Raw genomic sequence first — 27558 nt, forward strand, 5'->3', positions numbered from 1 at the left:
GCATAGCCAATGTTTCGCCTCTTGAGTCTCGTTAGCCTTAATCATTTAACAAAAAAAAAATCCCGAACTTTTACCATAAATGCTGATATAGTCTTTTGAAAGTGTTTCAAAGCTGCATGTGCGCTACAATAACAAAGTGGTTGACTCGCCTAAGCATCTCTTGACACGACACTTGCGTCTGGATGCGCAGCTGCACCAAAGAAGTACAACTAACCATGTGCGATTTTCTTTTATGTCTTCAATGTCCCTAAATAGCAACACGAGAGATGAACTTGTAAAGTGACTCACTTAGAAGCCAATCATCTCACCAGCAGACCGGATCTGAGTCCTGATTCTGAACATAGTTGATGCACTTGCCAAATCCCTTCGCGTAACATCCCGGGGCTGATTTTATTTTGCCCTGGCGCGCAAAACAAGAGCGTGAATCACCCAAAAGCTCGCCAGCCAGGCAGACAGTGGAGTCATTATTACTGTTTTCACTGGAATACATTTCACTAGCCGCTCAGGCGTAGGTGTGTTGTCGACGGCGAGGTCAAACGTTGGTCCGGTGCAATTGGCCTGCAGATGAAACCCGACTCTGTTGCGAGTCGCCGGCGCAAGCCAGCGTTTCAAAGCTGCAGGAAATCTATTAGCACCTGGCGGGACTCCCTCGCCCCCCCCTTCCAATGTGGACGTTCACCTCCCCGTGCCCCACCCTTGTCCATAAAAGCTCGCAAGACTGCCGCACTCACGCTGTGACACTCAAGCCAGGAGATTCAAGCGTGTGTGTGGTGGTGTGTCCGTGCACACGTGGAGCTAGTTAGCGGTGAACATGCTGCCAGACAAGCAGCTGCTACGCTAATAGCGCCTGTTGAATGTACAGTAGGCCGTGGTTGAGCGCTGACTCCGGGTCAGATCAGGCTGGAGACCGGGCCAGTGCACCCGTGACTGTTTTTATCTCACACATGCCAGCAGAAATATGAACCAAAAAAAAAAGAATAATCCATCTTTTTTTATGAGCTGGCAAGCAGTGTGTTTGCTTAAGCGCTGGATTTCACATCAACAATCCTCAGGGCAACTTTTTTTTTGCAGAACACGCTGCCAAACTTCTTTCAAAGTCCATTTGTCTTATTTTGTTCTCAGAGTATTCCCGACTTGTCGCTGCCTTGAGAAAAGTCCCCTGCACTTGATTGAGTCTGGCAAGCCAGAGGGTCAGGGGCGGTTTACTCTGGCCCTCGTGTTGCCTGACATCTCTGGAATCATTGTGAGATAAAGTACGTGTTTGCTCATGTATCAGTTTTGTTCAGGAAGTGAACTTTGTCATCGGCTTTTGAAGCGAGTAAGGAAGAGTAAATCCTTGATCTGGCTTGTGTTTCCAGGGCTGTGTGTAGGATGGGTCAAGCTGCTTTCGCTCATATCATAGCCACCAGAGCTCCAGGTGAGTTTCTTCTCCCTTGTCGGAAAGAAAATGACCTTGCCCGAGGTGTTGGGCTGGAACCCGAGACTGTCGGCCCTTAGAAAAGCTATCAAAAAGCAGTATGGCCCCGTTATGGTCTTTGGTTCCCTTACTTAAGTTTGAAAATGGAACCACCAAAGCATAGCCAGCAAACTCAACAAACAAAAGTGACTGACTGACTATGAAGGTTTCGTACTCACCAGCCCCTGAATCTGAATCTCGCCCGGCCTGTCAGGTTATCTTAAAGAGTCCATCGGGACTTTCGTGGCCTGTTTTTTGTGTGTGTGTGTGTGTGTGCTTTCTTTCAATGCAGGTCATTTTGATTTTCATTTCATGTACGTCCAAACGTTGTGAAATATACAAAGCCGTCCCTCAACTCCACTCTCTGCTCCTCAAGTTGCTCGCAGGGCCGTAAAGTAGAAGCAGAACCTCGAAAAGGAGGTCTTGGCATCCACCGTAGAATTCTAGAGCTCCCCCCCCCCCCTTCCCCCAGAGGCCAGTCCAGGCCGATGGCTTCTGAGACTTTGCTCACTCTCGACCAACTTTGGCCAACATGTTGCATGCATCACTTCTTATTTTGTGCATTCCTGACGGACGCATGGCTCAGCAGCGTTTTATCTCACCCCAACAAGCTTTATTGAAATCCCAGACCGAGGGCAGAGATCACCTGGCTCTCATACTCCACTCTTGTCCAAACATGGATTTACACTATCAGGAACTTCATGACTGACTTTGGATGAGCGATTAACGCCTCCCAGAGGACGCGCTATAACATATACAGTAAGGTTTGTTGCTTCAAGCTCAAGTGCGTTGCAGGATTTATGGGCGGTTCTCCAGAATGCATCCCGTTACAGGTGATCTGGTGTTCCACGTAGGATGAAACACTTCACTTGGATCTCCTGAAAAAAGAACCCGCACTCTGTCAAATATTATCATCTACGCACTACTACCAGACAAACCCAAATAAGTTACCAGACTAAAACCTACAGGGAGTGCCTGTACCTTCTACCTGTGGAAAAATGGGATTATTTAAGTCAGCTGTTTGGGCGGTCGCTGCTCACACTCTACCGTCTCACCAGCTCGCTCATGCGACCTAATTGGATTTATGTGCGGGAATGTTTTCCAAAGACACACTTGTGAAATACGTCCACATCTGCTGGCCATTAGCGGTGGACATAACACACAACAGAGAGAGGAAAGCCCCCGACGCCTTGATTCATTGGAGTGCGCCTCGGCTTTTATTGCGGGCGGAAGAAAATGGCCTTAGGCCTTATCTCCCCGTCCCCGTCGCGGTTGTCCTCCGGCCGTTGGAGCCCGCACTTGATTTCTCTACCTGCTTCCTAATACGGAACATCGCAGCTTCCATTTTCCTTCCATGCAATTTCTTTTCCATCTGCCGCCGCACCCCGATGTATTCACGTTCGCTGCCCCCCGTCTCGCTGCTCCGCTCAGACAGTCGTTTATCTACGTCAACAGGACTTCCATCTCCTCTAAGATGGCTCCCCAAGGCCCAGGATGTCCTCCTGTTTCATCCCTTCTGCGGGCACCGGGAGAAGCTAAGCAAAGGAGGTCTGACGCCTTGCTCCCCTGACCGCTCATCTGTCATCTGCAATGGGAAAGGCACTCTCCTAATTGGGGGGAAAAGCGTTGAGGGGCTGCGAGGCTGCAGGGGTGGACCTTGTTATTCTAGTGTTGGGCGGGTCAGAGGTGAAAAGCGGGAGATCACACCGGTGATTAGCCTCCTTCATGTGCGAGCGTGCGGGGCAACGGAGCGGGTGTGCCGGCCAGCTGGGGTGTAAAATAATTAGACGGGTAAAGTCCGACTTCGGTGTCGTTAATGGTGAGACTGTGGGTCAAATGCGGGGACTCCCCAGTGAGGCAGTCTTTCTAGCATCTGAGGAAAACTGATCCCCTTTGAAGGATCGTTCAAAGGATGACACTTTGCAATTTTGTTTTGTCTCGTTAAAGCTTTTAATCGTTGGTATGTTGGGAGGACGAGCGGAATGTCTATGTAGTGGTCTTGATCTGTCCTTCAAGGTACGGTCTTGATTCATGTACCATAACTACTGGACTCGAAGATAATCATTCCCAGGATCAGGACTTGACAGGTTCTTCTGTGAAAATGTCAAAGCTAGCAAAGCAGAACCTTTGAGGGTACCAGCGCATTGTCCAACAGTCCAGAATCTCTGGGGAATAATCAGTCACAAAACAAAAGGAGGATAAAGATCTTTGAAATTGTCGCTCAGGATGACGGCAAATTAGCACAAACTCATCTGGGGAGTTTGTTCGCGTTTGCGTCAAAACGGACTTGTTAACCTAGCGCTTAACCCTACCAAGTATATTTAGAATGACTGACGTTTTGGAGACTTGGGGGGTCTCGAGTGGGACTACAATCGGTGGAAGCTAATACTCCCCTCGCTTTGGTATGTTTGGAAAGAATCACTCCCGCCTCCAGCACCTTCCCCCCCAATGAATGCATAATCAGGCATCAAGACTTAACGTATCTACCTGAAATGGTGGATGTTGGGGCTAGCTGCACTTCAAAGAGTTGGCAGGCGCACCAAAAAAGATGTTTTTGCGTGTCTGGATTTCCTCTTGAAGCTGATTGACAGGTGTGATGTGAACATGCCTCTCCACCTGCCGGTACTTTCCGACACACATGCCGACCAAAAGGCAGAAAAGCCCAAATGACCTGCACACGTCTTAATGAGCCCTTACCAGGGCGTCTGGCATTTGCCTCCAACCATTCCTCCACCACGCCGGTCTCTCTCTTGCTCTCTGGAGGGTCCTAAGACTGCCGGCCATTAACGGCTCGAGTGTGGATTTCCTGTCAAGTTCGGGTGAGGGCCCAACAAAAGTCCCGTATGCTCGTACCTGAACTGGATCACTTCCAGCTGACCCTAACCCTAAACATACGCTTTACTGGCCCACCAGAATATCCCCTTTAAGATGATGTGCCACCCTTTTATACCCATGATGTATTCAGATAGCTCTAAAACCGTTAGAAATCCCAAAACGTTTGTACTACGATGATTGATTGGAAGTGAAAGTTAGTTTTTGAGCATTTCCTGCTTCGGTACCTGAAGGCGTTTTGCAACTGGCTGAGGATCTCTGTGTTTTGTGCCAAGTGATCTTTGGCACTGGCCGCCAAGAATCCCATCTGTTTTTCCGCGGCAGCCAAAGTGAGGCAACGGGGACGAACGCACGCGGGATCCTGCTCTTACAATTATCCCGTTTTTTTGGCGTCGGGTACTCGTCTGAAGAAGTTCGAGCGCTCATATTTCCTACCAACTTACAGCAAAGTATGTCAACAAGTGACACGTTGGGATTCATTTGTGTTTTATCTGGCTTGTAAATCAGCTGCAAGACAAACTGCAAAGTACCTATAGTCATCCATCATATTTGTATGCATGATTAGAATTGCAACGTGTATTCAAAGTCTTTTTTTATTTTTTTAAACTGAAATCCATCAAGTGCTCTCATGCATGGCAGTTAAAAGCATGTTAGTCACCCTTCATCTGGAACGTAATGTTGAAATAGGTACATTGGAGGATAAAGAGACTACATGGCAACAAAATTTAGCAAAAAACAAAATCAATCTCTCCATGGCAACACAGGTGGGAAGATCTACCAAAAAAGATTTTACAAAAAATATACAAAATGTATTATGTCTTTTTTATTGGATATAGTTGGTTTCAAGTCGTGCATACAGTACATCATACCTGTGACAAAATATATTATCAGCAAACTAGATTTAAGTTAAAAATATTTCTTTTCTATTTTTGCCCACAACAATTAAAAAAAAAACTGAAATAAGAAATGAACACGAATATTTTTCGTGACATTTCTTAAACTGAAGTCTGGTTTTATTGTGAAAGCAAGCACCGGATGTCGCTTGAACCAGCATGCACATTAATGCGCTTGACTCGCGCAACAGACAGGCGCCTCTGGTAGAAAAAGTCTGGTGAAGTGGGCGGGTTGAACCGAGGACGCGCGTGGACACTACCAGCGAGTCTTTGGGCGGACGTCGGCCAAGCAGGACGTCACATTGAAGCATCCCGAAGTGTGTGTCTCACTCCGCGCAACAAGCTGCACACGCACATCTCGCTCAAGTCCACCATGAGGACGCACGTATGGATTTACCAGGCGCTGGTGTGCGCGCTGCTCAGCCTGCTGGATGCAGGTAAGATGATGCCGAACCATGGGCAACTTTATGCTCGCCTCCCCACGTGTGTTTTCCTGCGCGTGTGTATCGATATGATCTTAAAAGTGTACTGAAAGTGTTAAATCAGCGTTTTTTCCAGCGGACTTTTGCGTTGACTGACGCACGAGTGCAGCATGACATTTGATGACTTTAAAAGTGAGAGTTTGTTTTTGGAGCAATTAATGAGTGTTTGGCACAAAGATTTAATATTTGGTCTACCTGCAGAGTAAAATCAAGAGGCATTTTTATTTCTTTTTATTCATCATTGCATGCCAGCATAATTTGCATTGCAGCACTAAAGTTTAGAATACACGAGGATGCTATAATTTCTTACATAAAAGCAGAAAATCGCTCCCTTAAATAAAATCACGATCCACTTGTCGACTGTCAAGTACATGCCAAAGCAACAGGTTGTGCTGTAATTTAATCGGGGTCATTTTTGCCAATCTTAAACCTGATGAAAGATATTTTGGTAAAAGGTGTAATCCGAACTAATGGGGATATCATTTTTAGTCTGTAGACTATATCAAATCTAAAATATTTTCATCTAGAGAATACTTGCAAAAAATTGGTAATTTTTTGTGTGGACATCGATTATATAAAAAATATATTCTGTAAATCACTATGGCTGCCCTTCATATTTCAAGATTTAGTGTTCTCTTGAATCCCACAGGAATGGAATCATAATTGACATCATTGATAACAGCTGTATCGGTCCCACCATTTATTGGCCCCAGCGCAGCCCACCCTCAACGATCCATGCGATTCGCTCACAGCAAAGTGCATTTTAGACCTTTGCCGAGTGTGAGGAAGAGCTTAAGTGAAATCTAATTGAGCGGGCCTGGCCAGACACGAGGACTGCAACAACACTGTGATGAGTGCCAGATGTGCTGCACTCGAGCCCAAACATTAATAGCACGTCAAAAGTAAAAAAAAAAAAAAAATTCTAAGCGTCTTTGCTACCACCGCTCGTGTCGCTTGTAAAGTGAAACGAGCGCACGTTGTAACCAAAGCCCAGTTTCTGTACAAGGTGGAGCCGCTCGGCAGGTGGAAATGAATGCGGAGGATTTGGGCTTTTAAATTATGGCAGTGTCCTCCTTGTGAACCCCCTCATCTGCACACGTTGTCTTTACGCTGCTTCTCTTCATGCGGTTCTCTCTGAAAAACTGAGGCCTTCGGAATGAAGCGAGAGCGATGGCAATGTTTCAAGTTGCTTGTCACTTTTACGGCGTTTACTCGTGCCATGTCTCCTCGCAAGATTTTACGAGGGAATACATCATGCTAAGTACTATAATAGCTTCCAAATTGACTCCTTCTCACATTTTTAACAAAGAATTTTGTTCCAGAAACAGTAAATTTGGTCGGAATTTAAAAGTGTTACGGCCAAAAATCGGACTGTTTTCACAATGGTTTGCTTTGATTTTGAAATTGGAATGCATGCAAGATGTATTTCATTCTAATCATTTTAAAGTGTTTTGGTCGAATTTGACTATCATCCAACATTTCGAAAGCGTTTTAGACTTTCGAGCGACAGCAAACTCTGCGAGGGAGTATAACAATTTAGAGTTAACAATTATACAATTTTGAATAAAAGTTCACCTTTGGCTAAAATAAAAATTGTAAGTTTGCTACTAGTTGCAAATAATCTGATAAAGTGGCCTTTTCGTATTAAGACGTCTATCGCCGTCAATGGCAGTGAATGAGTTGATTGTTTTTGAAAAATTACACGATTAAAACTTTGAAATGGTTGCAAGCTTCTTGGTTGTATTCTCATGAATACTGCTACAAAGTAAAAAAAGTTTATTTCACTTTTACAGGTTACTGTTAAATTTTTATTTTTGCGGGGTGTCAAAAAACCATCCTGATTTATGATAGTTTTAATGAAGTGAAGCAAAATTGTTGTGAAAAATGTTTGATTTTTGGGTGATACGTTTAGAAACGTGATTGCAGTCTTTCGCCCATCAGGTGACTGTCGAAAGAGCAGACAGTCTTTGCAACGCTATGTCAAGTCTGACAACCACCTGCTGGTCTGTGCCGAGTGCCCGCAGTCTCCCGTGGTGCGCAACAGTCGCTCGCAGGAACATTGCGCCCGCAAATGCAAGAAAGTCAAGATGCACTTCAACTGCAGGTGATAGTCCGGCACTTCTAGTCATGGTCCATTTTTGTTTTCTTTTTAAATCAGGCGTTCATCTGCTAACATCTTCCTGTGTGCAGGGCCTTCAACTTCCACAAACACAACAGGAAATGCCACTTGCTCCCCTTCGACCGGTTCAGCCACGGCGCACAGAAGCAGGCCGGCGCCAACTTTACACTGTATGAAAAGAAAGGTAAACAATTTGGCTCCTTCAACGTGACGTTAATTCACGACTCTTTGCATTTTGGGGAACACACGAACACTTGTAGAAGAGCATGTTGACACAACAAACGTGTTTGAAAAGGACACTCGGCAGTGACGCGTAAACAAGCCCGTAAAGTATCTTTGTTTACAGTCCTAGCGCCGTGCGGCCTGTGGAATCTAGCACTTGAGAATTTTGCGGAAACTCTCCCTTACCAGCAACCCTGGTGACATTTAATGAACCCTGAGAGTTGTTGTGGGCAGAACATAAAAAGATCTGATTGACCAAATATGGTCGATGCCAAAATATGTTCGGGGAAATCGTCCAGATTATAAGAACAATGCAATATAAAGGGACTCTTTTAAGTGGTTTTTACTCCACTCTGCTCAGATTACATAAGGGAGTGTATCATGGGACCCAAGGACAACTACAGAGGGAGAAGGTCTTGGACCAAGTCGAACATAACGTGTCAAGCCTGGTCTGATAATAACATCAATGAACACACGTAAGTACTCTCTCCCTTTTATACCTTCAAAATGTCGGAAAGTCACGGCTAAATTTGTGCCTGCAGGCAAATACTAAAATCTTTTTAAAAGGTTTAGAGTTGGGGAGAAAAAATCATTATTTGTTTACTGCTTTTTTTTTCATGAAATTAATAAATAGGCTGTAATTCTCAATGCCACCACAAGGTAGAGCCGATCCGCACCTCATAGATGCGAATTTTTTTTTTTGCCAGTCAGGAGTTTTTCCTTTTTTTTTTTTTACAACTCCGAATGTAACGAACATTCGGAGTTGTAAAAAAATAATACACAGAGCTTGGTGTATTATTTATTATTATTAAAAAGGAACTAGTTACGATTTTTTATAAAATCGTAACTAGTTCCTTTTTTACAGTCAAAATTCTGACATTCATTATGCTCATCTTTGATTCTCGAGCGCTAGCAAGCTAATGTCAGCGGAGCATTTTTTCCATAAAAAATAAATCTGCCAACATCATTGCAAGAGCGTTTTTGGCAGCCTCTTTCAATCTTCAAATCTCACGAACAAGGGCTAGCAGGCTCATGCTAACCGCATGGCCCATCAATCTGTGATCTTGGTTTACTGTTGCTTCTTCTTGCCATGTTAATTTGACCATGATGGCACTAAAACAATTCATGAGCGCTCACTATGGGTTAAAAACTGGCTCCCTTTTTTCTCACCATTTATCGATGTACCAAACGTTTTATACAGACAATTTCATACTGTGGTCGTGTACTTTTTTTTTTTATTACTGTTGTAATAGTTTAATAACTTGCATTCATAAATGCTCTTTTTGTCTCTTCATTGTTTGCGTCAATGGGCTGAGGCGTCCTCAACAAAATTTCATTGCGCAATGGACAACTAGAAAGTCTTCTTGTTTTCCCTTCTGCCATGTGATGTACGCTTAAGTTTATTTGCGTTAGAGATGGTTCAGTGCCAACTTCTCATTAGCAGTGTTCATTAATCCCGTGCCGCAGGGAGACGGTGTTTTGAAGTGTTGCTAAATAAAAATGGCATTAAACGACATTTGTTAGCTGAGCTCGCCAACCCGCAGATAGGTTCCCCTCAATGAAACGTAAATTCTTTCTTAGTCAGCGATCCCTCCAGATGGTAATCAGACACAGCGCCTCTGATTTTGACGGGATTTAGTGCCGCCGAGGGCGACCTAACCTTCCGCTGCGCCGCCGCGTCAAAGCTCCCGACATATTTTGTTCATGCTTGATCAGACACAACGGCAAACAGGGGTGATTTCTCGCAATGTTTCCAACCAGGAATGTCCTTTGGACCTTGGGAATTGAACCATGTTGTCTGAGGAAGTGCATGTTGACGCCCAGCGCTACATGGAGGGTGAAATATTTCTCTGCGCGTTCATAACGCTGGTCACATAACTCAGCAAATTCACATGGACGCCAGGTGGTCAGCACCCAGAAATGACCCGTATTGAACATTCGTAACTGTCCAAAATCAGCCGTCTTACAATAACAAATATTACTGAATTAAATTTGCATTTTAAATATGAACACAACAATGTTAGCCAAAATGTTACAGTTCTAAACCTTAATACTGGATGAATTTGTCAGAATTATTTAGCAATGCTAAATGTATGTGCTAGCCTGGATTTCATCTTATCCAAAATTCCAAGTGGCATTTTTCACGTAAGCCTTTTTACATTCGCCTCACAAGGTAAACACGCTAACGTTTCAAAAATGTGTCATAGAAGCTACAAGTAAAAACCCATACATCGATCTTCTTCAGTGTCATTCTCAGCTGTCATTTTCAAAGTCACAACTTGTTTTACTACTCCAGAGGCCCGACTTTATGGAGTATACCGTACCTTAGGTCGTAAATATTACCCGTAGTGGCTTTTGCAGGCATGCGTCGCTTTGGTCGTGCCTTGCCAATGCGTTCAAAGAAAGTATGTGCACGTAGAAACATAGCGTATGTAGAATGTGAACCAACTCTGGCAGCCAGATAAATTGAAGGCGTAACTGGCTAACATCTGTTAGCGCAACATCATTACGGCTAACTCGCGCTTAATGCGGCAGCCTTTTATGGACTCCTCACCACATGCGACCTGTTTTGTGTGGGGTACCGTGTACTACCTTGTAATACAATTTATTATATACTGGAGTATGACATAAAAACATTGACATTATAAAGAGGTTTAACACAAAGCAGATGTTTTGGGTTCTGGTGCCGCGTCGCTAAACAGGGGTGAAATTTTAGTGGCGTTTTTTTTTTGGTTGTTTTTTTTCCCCATCGCGTCTCTCCTTGTTCTGGGTTGAATGATGTCGTGCATTAGTGTCGGAGCTTTATGTAAGCCCCGGAGCATGAAAGGGGAGGGGGAGCAGGGTTAGAGTAAAGTCCCCCAGGAAAGGAGTCATTGCTGAGGGTAGAGTGTTCGGACAACCTGCTGACAGGCTGGAAAAATCCGTAGACCTTTGCTGGTTTTTTTTGTATTAGAAGTTCACGGTCAGTCCGGATCGTCAAGATATCCCGATTTTCACACCTTGTCCATGTAAAATGTTGTTTCCGCAAGCCCGTTTCTGGTTCCTGCTCTTTCACTGTGGCTTGACCACGCTCACTCGTCAGAAGGGGGATTACATTTGAGGCTGCATGCAAAAAGGTGCAATCCGGGTCACGTTGGCTGAGCTATCACTTGGCGGTATGTGCTGGCAGTTCCTGGTCCTGTTAAGCTCCATCACGCATCTGGACAAGGTGTATCCATGACTTATATTTGGCATTGTTAAAAGATTGAAGATATCCTATGAGAAGACAGAGTTCCGTAAACGTCAAGATCCCGTTTTGACACTTAAACCTTGTTCTTTAACGGCTGCTTGACTACGCCCAGTTAACCAAAGTGGGGATTATTTTTAAGGAGCACACGCAAATGCGTGTCACAGTGGGTGATCAATCACATCACGTTCTACGCTGCTGGTTTGCTCCTGGTCCTGTCAGCCTCCTTCACACATGAGAGAACAGCAGGTAGCGCTCATTAAGCAAGGGAGTATCAATGACCGATTTTGCATTCGATCGCAACAGTTTTTAATCTTGTAGCCACGGCCTTCATGCAAATGGGATTTGGATTTATTTTGCTAGGTAGCAAGAGCGGAACACCCTCATGTATACACCGACCCAGCGGCTTCCTGAAATTTATTTTAGAAGCTTACAGTTGTTGTGTCAACTTCCCGTTTGTAGGTTTTATCCCGATCGGTACCCAACGCAAGACTTGAGGGAGAACTTCTGCCGGAATCCCAACAACGACCCCGGTGGTCCGTGGTGCTATACCACCGATCCCAACGTACGGGCCGAGGAGTGTGGCGTGCCGCAGTGTTCGGAGGGTAAGACGCACCAAATGAGAAGTGATACGGGCTTGTGTTTTAACCATAAATAAATGTGCGGTTCAATGATGTCCGCAGACGTGTGCATGACATGTAACGGTGAGGAATACCGGGGCAAAGTTGACCATACCGAGAGCGGCAAGGAGTGCCAACGATGGGACTCCACCAGACCCCATAAACACAAATTCCAGCCCAAAAAGTCAGTCAACAAATAACAACAAAAAATAGTCGCGGTTGGTTTTGCAGTTTTTAACCTCTGCCATTTATGTCCTGGTCAGGTACAGGGACAAAGGCTTGACAGATAACTACTGTCGCAATCCGGACAATCGCCTCCGTCCGTGGTGCCACACCATGGATCCAAAGACTCCCTGGGAGTACTGCAACATCACCATGTGTGGTAAGGGCTCCACTCACTCCCGGATCCTCCTCCGCGCTTTGTCGACAATTCATCTTGGCCAGTTTCAAGTCTGCAAATAGTTGCTGTTAGCAAGGTATTAGGAGATCAGTGAGCACTAATGGCAATGGGGAGACCATGGTTTTGGGTCTTGTGGATTAATGGCGACAGAAGGTATTGCTTGTTCTTTGCTGGTTTGGGCTGTTTAAGTGGATTTATGTTTGTTTTCCCAATTTGAATGTTGATGCCTTTGCTTTGTTTTGTTGTGGTGGGTTAAGCACTCTTGTTTTATTAGACAACTGTTTAGAAGAGTCTTGCTAGCTCGATAGCATGGTCATGTTAAAAACTGGCTTGTCATGGATGTGTAGTACAGTAGAGTTCACATTTTAGTTTTATTAATAGCTACTTGGCTAATGGCTAGTCTAAATAATTGGCTTTTTAAAAAAAATTAACTTGTCAGGTAAGATAGCAAACCGAGCAAATCGAGCACATCAACATTAAGTACATTTCCATTTTTTAAGACATTTTTATTTTGCCATTGTGCTTTAGACCGTGAAAATCTTTGCAATAACACCAGCAAAAGGTTTTTGGCATTCGAAAATTGTATCACATTGACCTTAAAATGAGCCCGTGGAGTCGTGGGAACATTCGCAACACAAAGATTCCTCGGAATTAGTTTCAGTGAAATATGCTCACAGACAAAAGGCGAGGATCCTTCTTTGTTTCTGTCCGTATGCATTGACTTTACAGTGCGTCTAATGATTTACAGGCAGGGTGGGGCGTTGTGGCCAGATGTGTGCATCCCTCAATGGCGGCCCTCGCACAGATAAAAAACACCGACCTGTGCTGCTGCCTGGCATGTGTTACATCAAGAATCCTTTTTTTTTTTCTCCCCAAACACAACCTCGCCTCCTTCATCTTCTCTCGTCTCATTTGTCAAAGGCTAAAGAAACACAGACAGAAATCCAGGGGGAAGAATTCCACCTGAATGTGTTTAGGATCGCTTCGTTGTTAGGATGCTTTCAAAGCAAAAGATTCCCACAATGGGAAGATTCAAAGTGTTGGATGTCATAAATTTAACATTTAGTATGTTTTCATAAAACAAAACACGAACATTTCCTGTGTGACATTTACTATTTAATATGAAAAACACACTTTTTGGCCTCGCTACCGTTTCTCTGTATAAGTATAAAAGTGTGTACTATGTATTTGTGTCGACGTCAATTATTTATGAAACAAAAATCTTGGCAGTTGAACATTTAAGGGACCTCCTTAAGGGTTAAATGTCTTCTTGTTATTGTGGAATCCCAAGTGAGAAAGATTGGCTCGCTACTGAAATGATAACAGTGGCCACACTGTGCTATAAACAAATGCGATACTAATGCTAGAAATTCCCCAAATATCATGAATATTTAATATGAGCCATATTTTAAGTAAGGTCTTGTTGTTGCGGATGTTCCGGTGTGGAAGAATGTGAGGCGTCTGTCAGTGTTATGAATAAACAGAACAGTGGTGGGGTGGGGGGATTGCTACTGTTTTTGATCATCTGTCTCCATCTTAAACACGGCACATTCTTGTCAGGATTAATATCTTCCTTTTTCTTGTTTTCTTTTCTTTAAGAGTCCGACTCCAGGGAGGATCCGGATGTGAACGTCACGACGTGGTGCGTCCGCGGAAAGGGTCGAGAGTACCGCGGCACCATGAACGTAACTCCTGAAGGGGTGACGTGTCAGCGCTGGGACTCGCAGTTTCCCCACCAGCACTTCTTTCTTCCAGATAACTTCAAATGCAAGTGAGTAATGCGCCTTCATCCCCCCCAACTCACCCCCAGGCCTGACATCTTGGATTCAGCTAAGCCTCTCTCTCTCAAGGGTCTTTTTATTCTGACTGTTGCCACGCCAAACCTATAAAAGATGGCCTTTTTGTAAACTGTCATTATGTTTGCTTTTGTCTCTCTTAGGGACCTGCGTGACAATTTCTGTCGCAACCCAGACGGGTCAGAGTACCCATGGTGCTTCACTAGCGATCCCAATCAGCGCAGAGCCAACTGCACGCACATCCCCAGGTGTGACGCCCAGGCGGCCAAGAAAACTGGTAAATCACTCTCAGGCAAAGCGCTTACAACGTGTCAGCCACGTGCTGACATGTGCAAGGAATCTGGAAAAAAATTCACTTCTAAAAAAACTTGAAAATGTTTCCATGTTGTATCATAAATTGAAAGCAAAAAAAAAAATCTTGTGTATACATTAATACTTCGTTTAAATTCTTTATGGGCTGAAGCGAATATTTTAGAATGATTTGATTATCGCTAGCGGGCGGCTCGGAGGCACGTCCGCCTCGCAGTTAGGAGGGTGCGGGTTCGATTCCACCTCCGGCCCTCCCTGTGTGGAGTTTGCATGTTCTCCCCGGGCCTGCGTGGGTTTTCTCTGGGCACTCCGGTTTCCTCCCACATCCCAAAGACATGCTTGGTAGGCCGATTGAGCACTCCAAATTGTCCTTAGGTGTGAGTGCGAGTGCAAAGGGTTGTTTGTCTCTGTGTGCCCTGCGATTGGCTGGCAACCGGTTCAGGGTGTCCCCCGCCTACTGCCCGTTGACGGCTGGGATAGGCTCCAGCACACCCGTGACCCCCGTGGGGACTAAGCGGTTCGGAAAATGGATGGATGGATGATTATCACTAGCTGATTTTATTAGAGCTATAGTATATCTTATTCCACACTATTTTCCTCAGTTTGTGGCTTTTAATGAAATGGCTAACCGTTAGCTAGTTTGCTTGTTGAGTGACAGCTCATTTATGAATCTGGTTATTAATATTACTTCGAATGTTTTTCTTAAATTTGTTCTATAAAGGCTTTGTCTTTCCTTGACATTTTGTGGGATATTACCATACATTCTCATTAGCGGTTTTATGCTATAAATCCGCTAATATCGATACCTTGTGTTGGCGATCGTCGGACATGCTGTTGTGATACTTTAGTTAGTTCCACACCACCGAATTCCATGTTTTTGCAAATTTCCCAAGATTCTTGAACGCAGCCTAAGAGTAGCCTTTTCCCAGAAGGCCTTAAGCAACACACTTTTGATAGCGCTGTCACTTCCCATGTTTGTCTGCTTTCTGTTGAAGCAGACCACACGTGCTCTGATCCCATTTCAAATGTTTTATTGCCTTTGAGAACCCTCGGCGGACTTTTAAAAATGAGCACAGCACGCCTCACGAATGAGCCCACACACTCGCGTTCGCTGATTGCAATTAGGCGTTGTAGGAGAAAGCCCGATTGCCGGCCCCCTGGGAAGGAAAATGTACTTGAAATAACAAAGTTTTCTTCTTCCGTAGAATGCTACGAGGACAACGGGGAGGCGTACCGGGGCACCTTAGCTGTCACACGCTCAGGGATTCCTTGCGCCAATTGGTCCCTTCACATCAACAGGTAAAAAAAGTGGCAGTTATTGATTCATTTTGTGATTTTTTAATTTTTTTTTTTTGCTCTCTGAATGCTATAGAAGGTCATTATGATTTAACAGTTGAAGGAATGTTTAGAAAAATTTGAGATAATAAAACGACCGCATAGCCAGCTAAGCTAACAAGGCTAGCCATGTGCCCGTTACATTTCTGCAAATCTATTGCTTATTTCAGAGCCAACATAAGCGGCGAAACACTGGGAATGTTTCCTCGAGAGAGGGAGGAACATTCTTCGCTGCTAACTGATGAGTGTTTGTTGACAAGTGGACAAGTCCCCCCCTTTTTCTGTCCATGTGAAAATCCCTTTCATATGAATGGAGCTAAGCCTTGAAAACAAACAAAAAAAATAAATCGGAGGAAATTAGGGGTTCCTCAGGGGTCACTGCTAAGCCCAATTATTATTCCTGACGCTTCCAGGTTGGAATGGCTTAATTTACAGGAATTTTAAAAGCCAAAACGGCACGGGAAGATGGACATGTTCCAGAGTAGACCCCTGACCCGCGGGAAGTGCTTGGCGCGGGGCTGCAGATCAAAGCCAATCAGCGCCCCTCGCCAGCCAGTCTAGCCCGGCTTGAGGTGAGGGGTCGTCCCGGGAAGGAAAAAAACACCACGGCTTGTTCAACATCCTCCTGGGAAGTGAAATTATCTTCACCTCTTGACAAATTGCCGTGCTTCCGTGAGCGTGTGTATGTGTGTGTCGGTCCCATCCAGTAATGGTTTTTCAGGAGACCCGCGTGAACAGGGTTCGCGCGCTCCTTGGATGGGAATTCCTCCAAGTGCGAACCGTGGAAGACGTGGCTCCTGGCGGTCTGAGAACGCATACTTTCAAAGTCCCATGAGCGCTGTTGGCCAAACCCGCCGTTTCCTTGTACGGGCGCGCCGCAGTCATTGAAATGCGACTTTTGTGCCCCACGGTGGTCGCTCAGCGTTCAGTATGTGCGTGTGTGTTTTGTGATATCCACTGTTTGCCAAATAACAAACAGAACATGTGCATCTATATTTGTGTGTTTTACAGCGGGGATTCTCACTCTACACTATCCCATGTAGGGCTGGACAAGAACTACTGCCGAAATCCTGACCGGGACAAACATGGCCCGTGGTGCTACACTGACCCGAACACTCGTCTGGCTTGGGATTACTGCAAATTGAAACCCTGTGAGTGGACGGCACGTCACTATTTGTGTTGACGTTAATTAGCTTTTAAAATGCAGACCCCTCAATCATGCGGCAACACAGAACTACATATTTGGCGAGGCTGAAAGGAAAACTTGAGCCTGTTCCTTCAGCTGACTGCTACTGACGTGTTAGCTAGTCATCAAAATGCTAATGTTATGCCGCTATTATGTTGCCTACTTTCTGTCCTTAGCCACCTAAGCTAGCTTGGTGCTAGTGCTCGCAACATGTTCTCTGGTGTCTATGATGCATAGCGGTCTTAAGCCTGCTGTCCTTTCTTTGTTGATGGTTGACTTGCTCTGCAATCTGAAGTGCCTTGGCGTCCATCTTGATTTGTTTTGCATTATTTTCTTGTCACTATGACACGGCGCATGACCGTAACCTTCGCAGGCACGCTGCCGTATCTCTCATGTCAGCTTGGCCGCCTTAGCAACCATAACTAAGGGAAAGGTCAGTGATGTCATCGGGCTTGATTAGAACGGACGACGTGGGAACTCTTCGGCAAGGCCTCAAGGGGGGACGGCTTTGCGTTTTGCCCACAAATCCGCTTTTTTGGACCAGGTGCCAAGCATTTGATCTGTGCTCGATCAGCACATTGGGTCCCAAAAAGCACACAAGGCCTCTGTTGCCAGGATTGTGTTTGGGAATGTTAGGAATGTGCGAAAAATAAAGAGCAAGCAGGTGTCGGGTGCGTTTTGACACCTTTCGGCCACCTGGCTAATTATCGGAGAAAGCAGATACGTACGGGGAGCCGCCAGTGTAACAAGTAGCATCTTGTGCTGCCAGGCTTCTTCTGGGAAACCGGAAGTTCTCGTTGTGTGCGCGATGTGTAAAGCTCTGCCAGCCTCCTGATGTTTACAGTCCGCTAGCCAAGTACACTGTACACCCTGCTCGCTGCCAAGAATGTGAACAATGTAGCGCGCAACACTGCTGCTTGTCAGTCCGACCGACAGAGAAACGCGTCTGAGTAGCAGATGTGCCAAATACTATCAATCATCGTAATTCATTGGTTGGATTTGGAATTAGTTCCACGATCACGCCTATTGGTAACAAAACTAAACAAGTCTGATAGAAAATTTGCATATCAGTCGTGAACTGATCTGTCTAACAAGATTTTTGTTGAAGAAATCGAAGCAGCGACCTTCAGAGGACACAATTGAAACCAAAATTAAGAAAGGGACGGGAGTGCAACGCAGACCAACTTTAAACAATAAAGCTTACTAGGTTCACAGAGAATTTTCATGTAAAAAAATTAATATATACGATAAATAAATATAAATATTAATAAATATTTACTATTTACAGTATAATAGATATAAATCATATGTATACTGTGAGTAATGAATACATGAATAAATAAAACAAATGAAATAGTTAATTTTTTGTGGTAGAAGATGCAATATTTTGCTTTATAAAATGTATTTAATAAAAATTGCTTGGAAATCCATGCTCTCCTTCGTTTGCTTTGTTCAGGTGATTCCACAACAGCCACACCTCCAAATGGTGAGTAATTTGACCCGCTTTCCACCGGCTTGCTGCAGCCCTTGTCGTGATGTGCCCCTTTTATCTGGTGACATCCAGCGACGCAAACGCCACCCGACCCAGCACCGACCGTGCCTAAGATCTCGTGCTTCGTCCACATCACCACTCGCATCGTCGGGGGCCACCAAGTGCGAGGGGCGGATGGCAGCTGGGTTGTCAGCATCCAGAGAGAGTGAGAGGCTTTGCTGTTGTTGTTTTCAACTTCCCGTGAAAGTTAAACAATCTTATGTTGTTTCCTGCTGTTGTTCCAGAAAGATCCATATGTGTGGAGGTTCTTTGATCAGAGAAGATTGGGTGTTGACGGACCAGCAGTGCTTCACATCCTGGTACGAACTTTTAACAAATCCTGTTTACTAGGCTTTAATGGGGGCAAATGTCAACCAATTTTTAGTACAGGGTCGTTTTTGTAAACCATTGGTGGTATATTTGTTCCCCATATTCAATATTAATATATATGAATTTTTTTTTTTCAAGTCACTTATTCTGTTCACTTGTATTACATTATTTACACGTTTGATGCTTGATTTGCGAACTTTATTTTTGGGATCGATTTATTAATATAATGTAGTTTCTATCGACTTGATTGAATTAATTAATTTTATTATTTATTCCTTTATCAAATGTATAGTATAGTTAGCCGATTTAATGTGTTTATTGAATTCGTTTTTGAAAGTTATGCATTTTATTTGATTTCTTAGTTCACTTAATTTATAATAGGTGATTTATTGTACAGTAGTTATTGAATTTATTAATTTATTTAATTAGTTTTATTGTTGTCTGACAGAAATAAATCACTGTTCTTTGTGTATTTTCATTTATAAATTTAATGTATAGTAATATTAATTGATACCATGTGCTTATCACATTAATTAATTGATGTAATTTATAAAACTAATGAGTTTTGTTTAAATTTTGATATAAAATTATATAATTATACAGAGTAAAATGTTATTTTATTTTATTATTAATTTATTGAATATACTTACTGTATTATTTATTAATTTATTTAATTGGTTTCTTTAATTAATTTTGTTTATTAATCGATTGAATTACAGGTCATTGCTTTAATGTCATTAATTTTATTTGTTGTTTCCAATTAATTGATTTGTCTTTTTTATATAAATCCAGGGCTTGTGGTTTCTTTATAATGTGCGCTAAAAGATTTTTTTTTTCTTCTTGAATGTGTTTGCCAGCGTTCCCGACCTGAGGGAATACAGCGTACAGGTGGGACTACGCCACCTGAACGAGTCGCCACGTCACCCCAGACTTAAAATATCTCGCCTTATCTGCGGCCCGGAGGGATCCAACCTGGTCATGCTGAAACTGGCCAAGTGAGTTGCCAACATTCCTCCAAGTGAGCGCCCTTAGCTCCATTGTCAAGCCACGCGGCATGACTATCTATGATTGATGCGCGTTCTAGCCCCGCGCCCGTGTCGGAGGGAGCCACCACCATTCATCTTCCCGTCAAAGAATGTCACATCGCCGAGGGCACCAACTGCACCATGTATGGATGGGGCGAAACCAGAGGTAGTTTATTTTTGTTTTTCTTTCACTCGCATTCAAAAACTAAAGCTTTCCCACAATCGCCGTACTACACAGATAAAGAACGGGAACGGGCGCTGAATGCCGTGACCATGCCGATGGTGGACGACGACAAGTGTTCGCGGATTAAGGGGGACGCTGGACAAAGAAGGATTTGTGCCGGAGGCAAGAGAGGAGAAGGCGTGTGCGAAGTAAGGGAGTTTTAACTTGCTTGTTGCTAGGCAGATTTCATAAAGCGCTCTAAAAGATTCACGCAAATTTATTTTACATAATGCTCCAAAGCAGATGGGATTCTTAGAAGCATGAACGTGAACACATTCATTTTGCTGAAGTTAACAGCTCAACTCTATCTCATTTGCTGACACCCACATCACTCACCGGGCAAGGCCCCGCCTTAAAAGCCATACACCCAAAATCCGACTGACGTTACAGCAGAACAAGAGGATAGTGACCCCAAGTGGACAAAAATAACATCTGTCTCTTGGTAGTCTAATTGATATTTTGATGATTTGTTTTTTTTCCTTTCTCCAGAAAGACAATGGCGGTCCACTGGTGTGCCACGAGCAGGATCGCCGTGTAGTGGTGGGCGTGAGCATCCAGCGCACCAAGTGTGCATCATCACGGCCGGCACTCTTCGTCAACGTGGCGTTCTACTCACAGTGGATTTACAAAGTCTTCAAGCTTTACCCTGGCCCGGACACGAGCTGACCAAGCAGGCCTGGAGAAAAAAAAAACTTTGCAAGGAGGAGTTATTTTTTTCAGGGAAAACAATCACTGACTACCAAATGGAATCTCCACTAAGCAAATGAAGATTGTGTGAAGCGAACTGTGACTTAGAATCGTCTCCTGGAATTTACTTGAATACTCGGACGGTGGTCCGTAAGGGACAAGAAGCTTCGGCGAGCGATTGGATGCTGCTGTCAAGCTCCGAGGTTCTCGTGCTAATGCTTGTAGCATGAGCGAGCGGCGGCCCTCGCCAAGGCAAACATGCCTCCGCTTTCTGGAGGGAACTGCCGTGGCCCCTGGTGGGCTGTGTGCGGTCACTCGGTTATTTTTCTCTTTCATGCAAAGTGAAGCCTTATGTACATAACGGGACGGATATTCGAACGCGAGTTTATGGGTCTCATAGATCCAACTTCCCTTCCCATCACTTCCTTTTGCCGCTAATGATGTTTGATATATTTAAAAAAGAGAAGAGGTAGCTTGACTATATTTATTGTCGACTGCGGTCCAAATGGTTTTGGAATTAATTAAGACCAGATGAGCACATACACACAAAAAGAGGCTGATGGTTTGCTGGCTAAATGAAGACGTTTTTGGCTGGAGACTTTGTTAAATGGTTATTCGTCATTTCTTTGGTTTAGGTTTGGACTATTTACTATGTACAACATCTGGATCGATTTTTCATGTGATGGAGCATTTGAAGGAATTGAGTTGAATATGTCATCTATACAAATAGCAATTCAGAGCATTTAAAATATATGTGGTTTTTAAATGTAACAGCAACAATTAGGGCGCAACCGATTAATTGGCAGGCCGATTTGGTCGGACGATTTTTCCTCTTTTAAAATCACAAAAAACAACCCAAATTTTGCAATTTTTTTATTATACACATATTAACACATTCAAACATGAAAAATATAATGACATTAGAATATTCACTCCCCCAGAAAAATTGGCGAAAATAATTGATTATTCTCTCTGTAAAATTTAACAAATATTGAAGGAAAAAATTATGTAAATCAATCAAAAGCCCTGCCTGTAATTATTTTTATTGTTGTGTAAAAAAGGAAGGAAAAAGATTTTATTCATGATATATTTTTAATTAATCAATTGCTTAATTGAATCCCGAAAGTCAGAATCTGCATCGGCGTTAAAATATCCATATCGGTAAGCCCCTAATAACAGTTTCCTCAACTGACTGTGGCTCAATCCAAATAAGAAACACATTTTTTTAAATGTTCATTTGTTTTACTAACTCTTATTTAATTGCACGATGTTGTACATAGCCCAGTGTAAAATTTTGTAAATATCACAATATTTTTTAACATCACAGCAACTGGCTGAATTTATTTTTTATAAAAGCTGCTATTTTTGGCCCTATGACTTTTTGGTTTTGTGTTTTGTTCCACTTTGTTATTCCCATTTCAATAAAAAAAAAGAAAAAGAAAAAAGGAAACAAATTGTGCCATTGCAGTGCAACACAATCGCCTATTGCTCGTATTATTTAATAAATGACAATAGCTGTACTAATCATATTTCTTCTGTCTTGTTAAAGGGAACTCCAAGATTCCTACAAGAAATATGAAAGTGGATTCCAGGTAATACTGTTTTTTTTATTCTTGGGATGACTATAGGAACACTAAAAATGGTCACAGATAATTTCCTTAGCACAAGCATGTGGACATGTCATCTACTTCTGCTTATGAGCCGTGGCATTATGATTGGCGGCTACCGTCTTTCTGGATGTTAAACGCGCCGTTGACACGATCGTCCAGTCGTCCAATCGTACTTTATTACCGTCACTTGTGTCAATAAATAGGAATTCTTTCAAAAAGTAACGGATTATCTGTGACTTTTGAGAAATTAAGCCAAAAATAATAACGTTTTATTGAAATCATTGAGGCAGATTGGTGTGATCTGTGTTTCTCCTGTAGGTGGCGGTCCAGGTTAAGTCCAGGCCTTATCTTTTGCGCTGTGATGATAGTGGGTCAACATAGAAGAGCCTTTGGGATGCTGCTGATCAAGCTGCGGGACGGAGATGCACGTGGACCACCCAAAACCTGACGCCGATTTTTCCAACAAAGGTTAGTGGCATGGTGTGGACTGTTAGTAGCTTCATGCTAACACATGCTAATATAGCATCTATGTAGCAATACAATAATAATTTATGGCTGGTATTTCAAGTTTTTTTTAAATTTGCAGTTGGCATTATCCCTACTATCTTAAGTCACAATTTAGTGCTAAAGTGAACTTTACAAACCTGAGTAACCACCAGGGAACATCTGACATGTGCTGTAGTATGAAGGTCCTGTGGTCATCTGCCAGCATAATAAGCAGCATGAATATTTCTAAGTGTGTGTAATGAACATTTGGGTCAGAAATAACACAAATTGGCTGAAAAACAGACCAGCACAACAACACAGTTTGGTGGTTTATGCAGTTGACCTAATTTTGGGGATTCAAGAAATAACTTCCAAAATATGGTTAGTTGCTTTTTGACCCAATTTTGGTTATTTTGATCCAGCTATTTACCGATTAGTTAAAGCTACAGAGAAATTGGCTCCCATGCTATCACTGCACTCAAAACCGATGGGTTGAAAATAACCCAATTTTGGTACAAAATTAGTCCGACCAATTACTTGGGTCAATTTGACCCAATTTTCTGGATTATTTTTTAAAACAACTTTATGTTTTGTACAAAACAAACCAAAATTGGTTCAACTTGAGCCAAGTAGAGCGTCAAACTTTTTTTTTTCTTTTCAAAAAATGTTACATTACTACATTGAATTTATTGAATTGTATGACAAAACTGTCCAAAATGATGACCAGGTTCAGCCTGCCCAAATCCAATCTTCAACCCAATCTACTTGGTAGATTTTTTTTAACCCAACCTTGGGTGAAAGTAACCCAAGATGGTGGAAATCCACAGCTACCAAGTGAATGGTTAATGGTAACAAACCAGCATTTTTTTTTAGTGTGAGGTATTACCTGAGAAGTTTGGATGCTTCCTTGCACTTTTAGATCTACAGCAGCTGGGAAGGACAAAATACTTGAGTGCCCACAAGTTTCCATTGATATTCAACAAACTTACATTGTTGGACTTCCCTCCTCCACTTGGCCCGTCTGTTTGAGAACCACACCTTGGAATGGAGACATAGCAAGTTCATTTCGGAATTAGCAATTTACCTAGAACAGTTTCTTCCCCTACCTTGATAGTGTCCTCGGGAAGTCTAATCCGGGCTGAGAGTTTCTCTCTGGTGTACACGTCGGCGTACTGGCTATGAGAAAACTCTGCAGTACAAACACTTAAAATTGTAAAAAAAAATTCATTCATTGTGACTCGAATTTTGTAATTTATTGCCACCTTCTTCCAAGATTTTGCTCTGGTCAGGAGTGAAGGTGGTCCGGATTCTCTGGTGGGCACCTTTGGGATTGGTCACCATGGCTTCTTCTCTGGTTGCGCCTGCCCCCCAAATTAGGTGAACTCATGTGAAATGCGATCGATACTGATAAGATGGCAAAATTCCAAACTATTAGAACTTACTATGTTCAGCCCTACAGTGTGCATCGCTCCATGATGCCTCCTCCAATGGGATCCTTCTTAAAATCCGGTTTATGGACGACACCTTATGAAACGAAACATTAAAATGCGACTAAATCTCCTTTGAGAAGAAAATTATTAAAAATTCCAAGCTGTGACTTACGCTGGGAACCCTGGAGGCCTTGCAGCTTCTGGTGTCCAGCAAACGCTTCCTAATCTCCCAGGCAAAAATGGACGGATTGTACCGCTTCTGTCGAACGATAGTGGTGATGACGCTAGGTGTGAGGAGCCGCGGCCGGCTTCCGCCTATCGTCTTGGGTTGGACGAGGCCGGTGAGACGGTATCGGCTCAGGATCTTACTCACGCAGCCTGTGGACACCTGAAAAAGACACCCATGTAACATTTTCGGCAAAATTCAGGAAAATAAATAACAGTGGCGCCTTGAGATACAAGTGACCCAACATTTAAGTTTTGGCAATGCCCGAGGAATTGAAGCAAAATTATGGCGTTCTATTTCATAATGTCAATTCATAGATTTGGCAAACTTGTATGTTCACTGTGAAGTAACATGAACTGATAGTGGCCAGATGTGAAGTTCTCTGCTGCCACCTATTGGCAGATAGTGTCCATTTTTTTGGTCACAAAATTCATAAAGGGTGTTATCAATTCCAGGCACAACTGTTACTCGAAAAACTAAGAAAATACCTTAAATGAAATTGAATGACAAAACAAAAATGCTTTTTAAAACATGAAAACGAAGAACTGAAATTAACTAAAATTGCTACAAATACAGCTGTCAGTTGATATCATACATGCGTTTATGAGCTCATTTTAAATGTAGTTAATTTGGTATTACTTTAATTCATACAGAAGATAGATGATTTGTTTAAGAATTGTAATTTACTTTCTTACACAATACTTAAAATAAATAATCATGCACTTGGCCAAAAGCTAAAACTAATACAAAAAAAAAACTTGCTGTAAAAAATAAAAAATAATAATAACTCAATTAAAAAGGCTAAAATAAAAGTAAAAAATAGCCATAATGAAAAATCCCAAATTATTCTTGCCCTGCTCCAAATACCCTCAGGATCCTGGAGATCTGACTTGGTCGCACCCCCTCTGAGGCCAGCTCCACCATTTTCCGCCTCTTGGCGTCTGGAAGAGGTCTGCCGTTAAGGAACGTCCCACCTAATTGATTGACACTTCCACCTCCTGCTCTCCCCCCCAAAAAAACACAAACAACAATCAACTCCATAGTAAATCACCTTCTCAAAATGACCCAAAATATAGCTGACCTGGATTTGCCTTCTCCAAATGCGTCCCGCACATCCCGCTTGGAGGCGCAGGTGACTCGTGGTGCTCTAGCCGCCTCCTCATCTTATTTATAGCTCAGCGTGTGCGTGACGTGGGAGAACCTGAAATGTCAATATTGGCTATTTCAATCTGGAGCCAGAGGCCTAAATATTAGATTACATGCTTTCTTCAAATAAGAACAAAAATGTCAACTTTCATCTTGTTCCCAGTCTTGTCATGTCACTAGATAAGGAAGGGAGCACAAAAATTATTATTATTATTTTTAATTCCTGTCAGTGCTTTTAAAAATAAATCCAAAATGCAAATATGCCATTACTAATGTCAATTTTCATCTTGTTCCCATGAGTTAAATAAGATTTCAACCACAAGGAAGCACAGAAATATGCTTCAGTTTATTTTGGACAACATGCAAATGCACAATTAAATGTATCAAAATTAACTTTTATTGAGCACTATGACTTTTTATTCCCGGCAGTGCTTTTTATATAAGCAACATTTTCCCCTCTCTCAACTTGTTTTTAGGAACACAAAATAAGGATTACACAAGATTTTATGTTGTTGTTTTTTTTAGTCTCGCGCATTAAAAGTCCTCAACCGGTGCCCCATTGTGATTCATTGTATTAAAATAAACTTTTTATCTAATATGACAAGCACTTGTCCCCATTGACCTTTTTCTAAATAAAGGCAGACATGTTTCTTAAAAGTAATCCAAATGGTGCCCATTGTGCAATTAATTGTAATCTGCTGTCATTCATGGTCAGTTCATATTCATTGGCACTTTTGAAAAAGCTTTTTTTTTTGCTATGTTAGCTTTCAACCTGTTCCCTAGGTTTAATGCAACCATAAAATGAAAGTGAAATTAATTTTAAAAATGTTTACAAGACCTTAATTACAGGTATAACCAAAATACGCAAATGATGCCTTCATGTCTGTTGGAAAAATGACTTTTATCCTGCATCTATGACACATGAAGATGGAGGAATTGAAATATTCCAAGATTTCAGCGTCATGAAATGTTAAACTTCTTTCATGGGTGGTTGGTCACATGACCCCCGCATCCTTTTCCCACGTGCTGCGTTCAAGTGTGCGGAGATGAAGAAGCAGCAGCAGGAGGGGAATTTCCATAAAGCAAACATTTGGAAATGTGCCCCAAGGACGAGTGCCATATGGTAAAGTGCTTTTGATCACTCGTAAATCCATCCCGGAGTGCCTTTATTACATTTTCCCTGCGAACGTCAACAAATCGGGACGGAGGAGGACCAAACGCACGAGGGCACCTTGCTCGTGGGGGGCCCAAAATCACCCTCACAGATGTTCCTCACGCTGCCCGCAAGATAAAATGCGCTGTAAACGTCCCCAAGGGAAATATTTGACGAGCAAATATTAGTACATGCATGCGCGCCGCGGACCGTTTGGGGGGTAGAAAAAAAAATCACGCGTGGCGCGGTGGTGACGAGACTTTGAGGGGGCCTTGTTTGGTGACTAATTGAATATCATTAGTTGGGTCCACACAGATGGAGGTGCGTGGTGATTTAAAAAAAAAAAAAGTAGAACCATATGGCGCAAATTATACATTAACCACCTATGAGTGGACTCACCGTCCGCGTGTGTGCGTGGAATGGATCCGAGCCCGTGTGGATCTCCTTGCCAACCAGCGCACCTCCAATCAGGTCGGCCATTTCTTTCATTACACGCTGTCATTGATTTATCAACTTTTATAGCGTGCCGCGTGCACACGCGAAATCCCACGCACGCGTTGCAGTTTGAATAGGAAAGCTGCGCCTCTCCTGTGCGTAAATTTCAAGTAGGATCGGATTGCTCGACTTTGAGGGGGCTCGGCTCCACTGTTAGCCTCCCAAAATGCAAGATGGTCGAACGACGCATCCCATGTGGTTGTTTGGGGTGTTTTACACATAAATTCATGTCGATTGTGACACGGAAACGATGAGAAATTAGTCAAAATCACCCGCGTAAAAGGCGAGGAAAAGTAGGCCGATGCGCGCGCACCACGTCGGGAGAATTGTGCGTAAAAGG

At 43.0% G+C, this 27558-nt stretch overlaps 2 protein-coding genes across 2 annotated transcripts; one reads left to right on the forward strand and one right to left on the reverse strand.

Moving 5' to 3' along the window:
* Positions 1-1119: 1119 nt before the first annotated feature.
* On the forward strand, positions 1120-22150 carry LOC148379473 (hepatocyte growth factor-like). The gene is made up of 20 exons (XM_088366461.1): positions 1120-1253; positions 1359-1417; positions 2912-5618; positions 7605-7767; positions 7854-7966; positions 8366-8480; positions 11693-11835; positions 11914-12034; positions 12114-12232; positions 13850-14021; positions 14190-14323; positions 15561-15654; positions 16702-16841; positions 18333-18362; positions 18441-18573; positions 18653-18727; positions 19595-19732; positions 19822-19928; positions 20001-20134; positions 20475-22150. The coding sequence occupies exons 3-20, from the start codon at positions 5555-5557 to the stop codon at positions 20649-20651; spliced, it is 2172 nt and encodes a 723-aa protein (XP_088222587.1). The 5' UTR covers positions 1120-1253; positions 1359-1417; positions 2912-5554; the 3' UTR covers positions 20652-22150.
* Positions 21619-27193, reverse strand: pax4 (paired box 4). Its single transcript, XM_088366462.1, has 11 exons — positions 27123-27193; positions 25506-25625; positions 25292-25422; positions 24371-24586; positions 24211-24292; positions 24031-24129; positions 23875-23957; positions 23758-23806; positions 23655-23698; positions 22927-22984; positions 21619-22726 (listed from the first exon to the last, which is right to left on the reverse strand). The coding sequence occupies exons 2-11, from the start codon at positions 25585-25587 to the stop codon at positions 22614-22616; spliced, it is 957 nt and encodes a 318-aa protein (XP_088222588.1). The 5' UTR covers positions 25588-25625; positions 27123-27193; the 3' UTR covers positions 21619-22613.
* Positions 27194-27558: the final 365 nt, after the last annotated feature.

Source organism: Syngnathus floridae, chromosome 22 (genome assembly GCF_059516105.1).
Source record: "Syngnathus floridae isolate MCC-2025c chromosome 22, RoL_Sflo_1.0, whole genome shotgun sequence".
NCBI classification, from domain to species: domain Eukaryota; kingdom Metazoa; phylum Chordata; class Actinopteri; order Syngnathiformes; family Syngnathidae; genus Syngnathus; species Syngnathus floridae.

Coding starts and splice junctions, on each gene's coding strand:
- pax4 (XM_088366462.1), bottom strand. CDS start 25,587: ATGAGGAGGCGGCTAGAGCACCACGAGTCACCTGCGCCTCCAAGCGGG. Junction 25,423..25,505: donor TTTGGAGAAGGCAAATCCAG/GTCAGCTATATT, acceptor GGGGGAGAGCAG/GAGGTGGAAGTGTCAATCAA. Junction 23,699..23,757: donor GAGGAGGGAAGTCCAACAAT/GTAAGTTTGTTG, acceptor TGTCCTTCCCAG/CTGCTGTAGATCTAAAAGTG.
- LOC148379473 (XM_088366461.1), top strand. CDS start 5,555: ATGAGGACGCACGTATGGATTTACCAGGCGCTGGTGTGCGCGCTGCTC. Junction 5,619..7,604: donor GCTCAGCCTGCTGGATGCAG/GTAAGATGATGC, acceptor TTCGCCCATCAG/GTGACTGTCGAAAGAGCAGA. Junction 12,233..13,849: donor CTGCAACATCACCATGTGTG/GTAAGGGCTCCA, acceptor CTTTTCTTTAAG/AGTCCGACTCCAGGGAGGAT.